General features: G+C 39.9%; 1 protein-coding gene across 1 annotated transcript; it reads right to left on the bottom strand.

Annotated features, from left to right (window-relative positions):
- Positions 1 to 2,195: 2,195 nt before the first annotated feature.
- LOC137621944 (PE-PGRS family protein PE_PGRS4-like) lies at positions 2,196 to 7,598 on the bottom strand. The gene is made up of 3 exons (XM_068352444.1): positions 7,583 to 7,598; positions 2,998 to 3,417; positions 2,196 to 2,884 (listed from the first exon to the last, which is right to left on the bottom strand). Exons 1-3 carry the CDS (start codon positions 7,596 to 7,598, stop codon positions 2,196 to 2,198), a joined length of 1,125 nt encoding a protein of 374 aa, XP_068208545.1.
- Between the last annotated feature and the right edge of the window lie 3,113 nt (positions 7,599 to 10,711).

The raw sequence follows: 10,711 nt of genomic DNA on the forward strand, positions 1-10,711 counted from the left end.
CAACGGGTGGCTGATGCCCTGGCTAACCTCTTACCTATGAATTGTGCAGTTATAAACACGTCTTAAATATAACTAATATTATACCTATAAAGATGTTGAAATATAAACAAGAATAACATTAAAAAACTATTTCAAATGGCTGTAATAATTACATTTTCCTAAGCACGCTAAATTAAATATCTAATATTTAATCATTTACCTAAGAATCTTACCACTCGAATCTTGCTTCGTAACATCTATCACACTTACAAGATGCAATCAGATCCTTAGAGAGGCCATTTATTGAGTTATAACTTGTATACGAGTCCAGACCTTTTCGATTTATTGATGAGTTGTCTCTTACGCGATAATTATTTCAGCCAAACAGGCTGATCCTGGGGTTGCAGATGCGAGAGAGAATCGGTAACACCGGCAAGTTGAAGGTTAAAAAATGAGTCTAAGGGACTCAGCTAAAAAGAATCTTTTAGTATTAAAGTACACTGAAAACCACCACCCCTTTATCAGACAAGAAAAGCCCACTACTTTGTCTGACAAGAAAACCCCACCTCTTTATAAGTCGACCAACAAACTCCACCAATTTATCTGACTACAAAAAACCACCACCACTTTGTCTGACAAGGATACCCCACCCCTTTAAAAGTCGACAAGCAAACCCCACCCCTTTAGCTGACAAGAAACTACCACCACTTTGTCCGACAAGGAAACACCACCCCTTTATAAGTCGACCAGCAAACCCCACCCCTTTATCTGACGACAAGAAACCACCACCACTTTGTCTGACAAGGAAACCCCACCCCTTTGTATATCGACCACCCAACCCCACCCCTTTATATGTCAACCAGCAAACCCCACCCCTTTATCTGACAAGAAACCACCACCACTTTGTCCGACAAGAAAACCCCACCCCTTTATATGTCGACCAGCAAACCCCACCCCTTTATCTGACGACAAGAAACAACCACCACTTTGTCTGACAAGAAAACCCCACCCCTTTATATGTCAACCAGCAAACCCAAGCCCTTTATCTGACGACAAGAAACCATCAACACTTTGTTTAACAAGGAAACGCCACCCTTTATACGTTGACCAGCAAACCCAACCCCTTTATATGACAAGAAAACACCACCCTTTTATATGTCGACCAGCAAACCCAAGCCCTTCATCTGACGATAAGAAAACACCACCACTTTGTCTGACAAGAAAACCCCACCCCTTTATATGTCGACCAACAAATCAAACCCCTTTATCTGATGACGACAAGAAACCACCACCACTTTGTCTGACAAGAAAACCCAACCCCTTTATATGTAAACCAGCAAACCCAACCCCTTTATCTGACAAGAAACCACCACCACTTTGACTGACAAGAAAACCCCACCCCTTTAGGCTATATGTCGACCAGCAAACCCCACCCCTTTACCTGACAAGAAACCACCACCACTTTGTCTAACAAGAACACCCAACCCCTTTATATGTCGACCAGCAAACCCAAGCCCTTTATCTGACGACAAGAAACCATCAACACTTTGTTTAACAAGGAAACGCCACCCTTTATACGTTGACCAGCAAACCCAACCCCTTTATAAGACAAGAAAACCACACCCTTTTATATGTCGACCAGCAAACCCAAGCCCTTCTTCTGACGATAAGAAACCACCACCACTTTGTCTGACAAGAAAATCCCACTCCTTTATATGTCGACCAACAAACCAAACCCCTTTATCTGACGACAAGAAACCATCAACACTTTGTTTAACAAGAAAACCCAACCCCTTTAGATATCAACCAGCAAACCCAACCCCTTTACCTGACAAGAAACCACCACCACTTTGACTGACAAGAAAACCCCACCCCTTTATATGTCGACCAGCAAACCCCACCCCTTTATCTGCCAAGAAACCACCACCACTTTGTCTAACAAGAACATCCAACCCCTTTATATGTCGTCCAGGAAACCCAACCCCTTTATCTGCCGATAAGAAACCACCACCACTTTGTCCGACAAGAAAACCCCACCTCTTTATATGTCAACCAGTAAACTCCACCCCTTTATCTGACGATAAGAAACCACCACCACTTTGTCTGACAAGAAAATCCCACCCCTTTATATGTCGACCAACAAACCAAACCCCTTTATCTGACGACAAGAAACCATCAACACTTTGTTTAACAAGAAAACCCAACCCCTTTAGATGTCAACCAGCAAACCCAACCCCTTTACCTGACAAGAAACCACCACCACTTTGACTGACAAGAAAACCCCACCCCTTTATATGTCGACCAGCAAACCCCACCCCTTTATCTGACAAGAAACCACCACCACTTTGTCTAACAAGAACACCCAACCCCTTTATATGTCGTCCAGCAAACCCAACCCCTTTATCTGACGATAAGAAACCACCACCACTTTGTCCGACAAGAAAACCCCACCCCTTTATATGTCGACCAGTAAACCCAACCCCTTTATCTGACAATAAGAAACCACCACCACTTTGTCGGACAAGAAAACCCCACCCCTTTATATGTCGACCAGCAAACCCAACACCTTTATCTGACGACAATAAACCACCACCACTTTGTCTGACAAGAATACCCCACCCCTTTATATGTCGACCAGCAAACCCCACCCCTTTATCTGACGATAAGAAACCTCCACCACTTTGTCTGACAAGTAAACCCCACCCCTTTATATGTCGACCAGCAAACCCCACCCCTTTAACTGACGAAAAGAAACCATCACCACTTTGTTTAACAAGGAAACTCCACCCCTTTATATGTCGACCAGAAAACCCCACCTCTTTATCTGACAAGAAACCACCACCACTTTGTCTGACAAGAAAACCCCACCTCTTTATATGTCGACCAGCAAACCCTACCACATTATCTGACGACAAGAAACCACCACCAACTTGTCTGACAAGAAAACCCCACCCCTTTATATGTCGACCATCAAACCCCACCCCTTTATATGTCGACCATCAAACCCCACCCCTTTACCTGATGACAAGAGACCACCACCAATTCGTCTGTCAAGAAAACCCCACCCCTTTATATGTCGACCATCAAACCCCACCCCTTTATCTGACGACAAGAAATCACCACCACTTTGTCTGACAAGGAAACCCCACACCTTTATATGTCGACCAGCAAACCCCACCCCTTTATCTGACGACAAGAAACCACCACCACTTTGTCTGACAAGGAAACCCCACCCCTTTATATGTCGACCAGCAAACCCCACCCCTTTATCTGACGACAAGAAACCACCACCACTTTGTCTGACGAGGAAACCCCACCCCTTTATATGTCGACCAGCAAACCCCACCCCTTTATCTGCCAACAAGAAACCACCACCACTTTGTCTGACAAGGAAACCCCACCCCTTTATATGTCGACCAGCAAACCCCACCCCTTTATCTGACGACAAGAAACCACCACCACTTTGTCTGACAAGAAAACCCAACCCCTTTATATGTCGACCAGCAAACCCCCCCCCCCCCGCTTTACCTGATGACAAGAAACCACCACCAATTTGTCTATCAAGAAAACCCCACCCCTTTATATGTCGACCAGCAAACCCCACTCCTTTACCCGATGACAAGAAACCACCACCACTTTGTCTAACAAGGAAACCCTACCCCTTTATATGTCGACCAGCAAACCCCACCCCTTTATCTGCCGACAAGAAACCACCACCACTTTGTCTGACAAGGAAACCCCACCCCTTTATATGTCGACCAGCAAACCCCACCCCTTTATCTGACGACAAGAAACCACCACCACTTTGTCTGACAAGTAAACCCCACCCCTTTATATGTCGACCAGCAAACCCCACCCCTTTATCTGACGACAAGAAACCACCACCACTTTGTCTGATAAGAAAACCCAACCCCTTTACATGTCGACCAGCAACCCCCCCCCCCCCCCCCGCTTTACCTGATGACAAGAAACCACCACCAATTTGTCTGTCAAGAAAACCCCACCCCTTTATATGTTGACCAGCAAACCCCACCCCTTTATCTGCCGACAAGAAACCACCACCACTTTGTCTGACAAGGAAACCCCTCCCCTTTATATGTCGACCAGCAAACCCCACCCCTTTATCTGACGACAAGAAACCACCACCACTTTGTCTGATAAGAAAACCCAACCCCTTTATATGTCGACCAGCAAACCCCACCCCTTTATCTGACGACAAGAAATCACCACCACTTTGTCTGATAAGAAAACCCAACCCCTTTATATGTCGACCAGCAAACCCCACCCCTTTCCTTGATGACAAGAAACCACCACCAATTTGCCTGACAAGGAAACCCCACCCCTTTATATGTCGACCAGCAAACCCCACCCCTTTATCTGCCAAGAAACCACCACCACTTTGTCTGATAAGAAAACCCCACACCTTTATATGTCTACCATCAAACCCCACCCCTTTATCTGCCGACAAGAAACCACCACTACTTTGTCTGACAAGGAAACCTCACCCCTTTATATGTCGACCCGCAAACCCCACCCCCTTATTTGTCTAGAAACCACCATCGCTTTGTCTGACAAGGAACCCCCACCCCTTTATATGTCGACCAGCAAACCCCACCCCATTATCTGACGACAAAAAACCACCAACGCTTTAGACAAAGAAAACATTCCCGCTCTCAACAACTTCCATCATAACGAAAACCACTGAGCAAAATAACAAGATTTTGAGAGACGTCCTCCCCCCCCCCTCCCATCTTCCAACCGCTCCTTTGTAGTTCCCAGCAAATCCCAAAGGCGCATCACGCACTTCTGCCTTTTAACTTACTTCCAACTTAAGATTCCTAAAGTTATCCGCCATAAACAAGGCGAAGGCAGACAGTGCAGCGGCCACTCGAGATCCGAATGAAGGCTGTGACGAATCGCGTTAGTCCGAGTCAAAGAATAAGGTCATGGTTTATGCAAGAGGAGAAGTTCCCCCAGGGCTTCAACTGGTTGAGAGAGAGAGAGAGAGAGAGAGAGAGAGAGAGAGAGAGAGAGAGAGAGAGAGAGAGAGAGAGAGATAACTATATTAGAACTGGAGGATGAGAGATTCTACCGTTAAACGAAATATGAAGGTTAAAGAGAGAGAGAGAGAGAGAGAGAGAGAGAGAGAGAGAGAGAGAGAGAGAGAGAGAGAGAGAGAGAGAATCTTTTTTATAAAGAAAACGTGGAACATGTGATACTGACTATAATGGAATAAAATTCTAAAGACAGCTGAGCCCTTCATAAAATGTTATCAACATCGATTACAATACAGCAGATGATAACAACACTAATAATGACACTACCATTACAAAAATAATAAAGGTATATCATCATCACAATACCTCAAACGACTGTATCTTTCAGTTACTCATTAAATGCTCATTAATTGCTTCCTTTTTATTCATAGATACGTATGCTTCGTATGACTCTTCAGTCATATATAGCGTGCCCCTGGCAATAACAATTTGATAAGTAATGGTAAACAAAAAGAATAAAGGAAGAAGTACAGAATTAATCCTTTAGCATTTCGAATAACTAACACGATCACAACGAAAGATATACGTGTGAGTGTATTATCTACATCAAACACAAAGAAATATTTTATTCAACAACCCTGTTTTCATTTATAAAAAAAACATGGTTGTTAAAAAAATAAATTCTTCATTGTGTTTGATATATTAGTGATAGCACGGTGAAGACAAATTTTTTAAAAATCTCGTACAAAAAAAAAAAAAAATATTTCAGCAATAATGGGGTTACATATGAAAAGTATTAGCAAACATTAATCATTTTACTTAATCACTATTATTACCAATATATATATATATATATATATATATATATATATATATATATATATATATATATATATATATATATATATATATATGTATGTACTGTATATATATATATATATATATATATATATATATATATATATATATATATATATATATATATATATATATATATATATATATATATATATATATATATATATATATATGTATATATATATATATATATATATATATATATATATATATATATATATATATATATATATATATATATATATATATATTATGACGAATTGCCACTCTCCCTCTTTGTACATACATATATTGTATAATTTTATTTTCGACGATGTACCTTTTCCCTATTTGTGTATTAGTCTCTTTTTCTTCAGCGCCATCTATTGACCGCTCAATCTACTTCTAGTCTGTGCTCCTTGCTTTGGTATTTTCACACCTTTCTTTGGACCTTGACTATTGGAATGAAGTAGGAGTATACTTCCCATTACAAACCGTGACAGTTGTGATTGTTATATTTTATTTTGCTATTAAGTACTGTAAACTGTAACTAAAGTGTTAATATTTAATTTATGTTGGTATTTTGATCATTTGTTTTTGTTATTGTGGATTAATTGGTATTATAATGTATATAAATATGTGAGCAGTGTTTCCTTTGTCACCATTTAAGTAATAGTGGCTTGTGGGTTAAATAATAAGTTAAGGTACATTGAATTCTCTTAAGACCTGAGATATTCCATCGCAGAGGTGACAAAATGAGGGCCTGTCCGGGATCGTGAATCGTGAAAAGTGAATTGAATGGTTTAGTGGTTTACAAACTCGCACAGAACCAGTGAAATACGAACTGTAAGAATTTGTAACACTGCTCTTAATCCTCAATCGTTCATTGTTAACTTTCTGTTATAGTGGAAGTATACTCCTCACTCGCTCGCTCAGGCATCTGTAATATGGAGGAATAGCTGTCGACAATCGTTAGTCCGCTGGGTTCTACAGCCTTGTTTGTTTCTTTTTGCCCGCCCCATATCACGAGCCGCAATTAAGGGTTACTCTCGCTAAAAATAGTCCGAAATACGCTAGATTTGTGTTACCTCGGGCGTCATTCGTTAGCCTACTTGTCCCTTCGGATTTTTCGAAATCCCTTTTGTTAATTCTGGGTATCGTGCTTTCGTTATCCGTCCAACCTCATTTTATTCTTGGATATCAACGTAAAAGCCATCCTCGCCCGTCAAATCCTTTGTGGGTATCGCGCTTTCGTTATCGGTCTAATCACTTAATGATCATTAGACAAACTTAAGCCATCCTGGCCCATCACTTCATTTTGAACGCTCATGTTGCGGATATCAGTCTCGCCTACACTATGTTTTGTGTTAAAACGGACGTAAACTCGTACACGATAATTGAAGTATCTGATTATCAACGACCTAATTAAGTAATTGGTTTGTGCTACAAATTCGGTAATTCTGTATTTTGTGTACCGTAATTTAATCATCACGTTCAGGATAAGTTTGGATTTAAATATTAAACATTCTTACCTTAATAACAATCATGCCTTTCGATCTAGAGAAATTCTTGGCTAAACCTAGAGAGGAATTGTTAACCTTGCGTTTGGCTAAAAAACAGGAACTTCTCATGGTTGCGAGTAAATGCCAAATCCCTACAGATAAAACTTATGTCAAAGCACGTATCATTAATGACATCCTTCAGTTCTTGCTGAATAAAAACGTCATAACAGAGGACAATGAAGATTTAGAAGAACTAAGAACCCTTACAGGTTCCATTGCTCATGTCGATCCTGAAGTGGAAAAACAAACTTCAGTTAAAAGTTCTTGAAGTGGAGGAAAAGAGAGAACAAGAAAGAAAACTCGCGGAGCAGGAAAGAAGACGAGAAGAATTTGAACATCAGAAAAGGCTTAATGAGTTGGAACTCAAAAAACTGGAGAAGTCGGCCTTTATCAGGCTTAAGGCTAAAGAAGATGAAGAAAAACTTCCCATGAGATTCGATGTGACTAAAGCCAGTAGATTAGTTCCCGAATTCAACGATAAGGATCTAGAGGTTTTCTTTCAAATATTTGAAGACATAGCAACGTCATTAAATTGGCCGCCTAATTTCTGGACAATACTCGTGCACAACCACTTAAAAGGTAAGGCAGCATATGTTGCATCGCAATTAATTGAGGTTAAAGACTATAAAGACCTTAAAAAGACTGTTTTAGATGCATATGCCATTACTGGGGAAGGCTACAGGCAAACGTTTAGAAATTCTTTCAAGACTCAATCTCAGACTTTTGTAGAGTTCTGTAATATAAAGGTAAGACAGTTTAACAAATGGTTGGAGAGAGCTGGTGTTAATGATTAAGACTCTTAAAAATCTGATTTTGTTGGAGGAATTTTTGCGTAAAGTTCCCTCTAATATTGCCACTTATGTACATTTTAAAGGTGAAATTGAAGTGTTAAAAGCAGCTAGCTTAGCTGACGACTATTATCTAATTCACAAGAATAGTAAAGATTCTTCAAAGATTGTCTCATTGCCTAAATCTCATCAGGTTAGTTGTGCTTATTGTAAGAAAGATGGACACTCCATAGAAAATTGTCCCAGTCCAAAATGTCAGAAGTCAGAGGTAAGCACTGATGGTAAGTCCAAGAAAACTAAAGGTGCAGTGACATGTCATGCTTTTGTTCATTCACAGGATCTGGAACCATTTAATGAATTCATGTGTGAGGCTTCACTTAATGATTCATCTGTCACAGCTCTGAGAGACTCTGCTTCATCCCAGACAATAATTTCGGCTGCCAGTCAAGACAACTTAAAATACACAAAAGAGTACATAGCAGTAAGTGACTTAACCACAACTACTCTTCTACCCGAGACTGAGGTGGATATTGCTTGTCCTTATTTTACAGGTAAGGCAAAAGTTGCTGTCTTAGATAAACCATTACCTTGTTACCCTATTCAGATGATTATTGGTAATGATCTTGCAGGATCCTCTGTACTTGAACATAAATTGATTGTAACAACACCTGAGATAGTAAGCAAAGATGAGCTCTCCAAAAAGCCAGATAAAATCTCCCAAGTAATCACTAGATCATCTAGTAAAACGCCCAGCACTAATTTTCCTCCCAAGGTAAAGAATGACAGAATAACAGAGGCTCTGGATTTAGTTGATATAAATAAGGACCAGTTTGCTGTACTCCAACAGAAGGATTCAAGTTTGAAAGCACTCTGGGATAAAGTAGTGGATCCTACTGACAACCCTAAAACTCCATACTTTTATGTGGAGAAAAATATTTTGTTTCGCCATTACAAGTCTCCCAAAGCTCCAACATCTAACTCGTGGCATGACTGTTTTCAGGTTGTTTTTCTAGATCCCTTAAGGAAACCCTTGCTTGACCTCGCTCATTCTACAGAATCCCATCCTGGAGTGAATAAAACCTACAAGAGGTTGTTTGAGGATTTTTATTGGCCAGAAATGAGAAAGGACATAAAGGAGTTCATTGCTTCCTGTCACCACTGTCAGATCACTGGTAAGCCTAATGAGAAAATACCTCCAGCACCACTTCAAAGCATTCCAGTACCTAAGTCACCATTTGATAAGGTAATTATTGATTGTGTTGGGCCCTTGCCAAAGACTCGCAAGGGTAATGAATACATTTTGACTGTCCTCTTTCCTACCACTAGGTATCCCTTAGCCTTTCCCATTAAAAATATCTGTGCTAAAACCATAGTTGGACAATTGTTGAAAACCTTTACCTTGTTAGGTTTCCCGAGAAACCTACAGTGTGATCAATGTACCAATTTTACTAGCAATCTTTTAAAGCAAGCTATGTATCAATTTAATATCCATAATGTTTACTCTTCTGCTTATCACCCGCAGACTAATGGTGCCTTGGAGAGAATGCACCATACTTTAAAAAGTTTGTTACGGAAGTATATCAGTGAAACATCACAGCACTGGGATGAGGACCTCGATCTTCTCACGTATGTACTTAGATGTACACCTCATGATTCCACAGGGGTATCCCCATTTGAACTCATGTTTGGTCGAAAACCAAGAACTATATTAAGTTCGGTAAAGGAGAATATTTTGCAGAGGAAGCCAGAAGAAACTACACATATTTATCAGTATTTAAAAGAATTAAAAAAGAAATTAACTTACATTTATGATATTGCTACTACTAATTTAGTTTCTTCCCAGCAGAAGATGCAACACATATACAATAAGAAGGCAAAAATGAGAGAGTTCAAAACTGACGACCAAGTTTTAGTGTATCATCCTATTCCTGGCGCTCCCTTACGATAAAAATATGCTGGACCTTACAAGATCGTTCATAGGACCTCCAAAGTAAACTACATAATCAGCACTCCAGACTGAAAACGACAAACTCAATTAGTTCATGTAAACCTACTTAAACCCTATATTACTCCAATCAAAAAGGAGAGTCCTAATATTGCTTTAGTGATAACCAAACCTAATACAGAGGCAACAAAGGTACCTAACCTAACAATAGATGAGGAAACTAGTGATGGTGATGAAACCAATCTCATTTTATCGTTTAAGGATTTTTCTAATAGTGAAATTTTAAAATCTTTAAGTTCATATCTTTCTCACCTAAATGTACCTCAAAAACAGGCATTGACAAGACTCTTGATAAGGTTTCCAGACATTAGTACTGATATTCCTAAGTGTAACTCTACTGTCCACCATGACATATTGCTTGAACCAAATACCACTCCAATCCGTCAACCTTTCTATAGAGCCACAGGAGTTAAACTAGAAACACTGAAAAGGGAAGTTCAGTATTTATTAGACAATAATTTAGCAGAACCCAGTACATCGCCTTGGGCTTCACCATGTATATTGGTCCCCAAATCTAATGGGCAATTCAGACTTTGCACGGAT

This window comes from Palaemon carinicauda, chromosome 28, assembly GCF_036898095.1.
Source record: "Palaemon carinicauda isolate YSFRI2023 chromosome 28, ASM3689809v2, whole genome shotgun sequence".
In the NCBI taxonomy this organism is placed as follows: domain Eukaryota; kingdom Metazoa; phylum Arthropoda; class Malacostraca; order Decapoda; family Palaemonidae; genus Palaemon; species Palaemon carinicauda.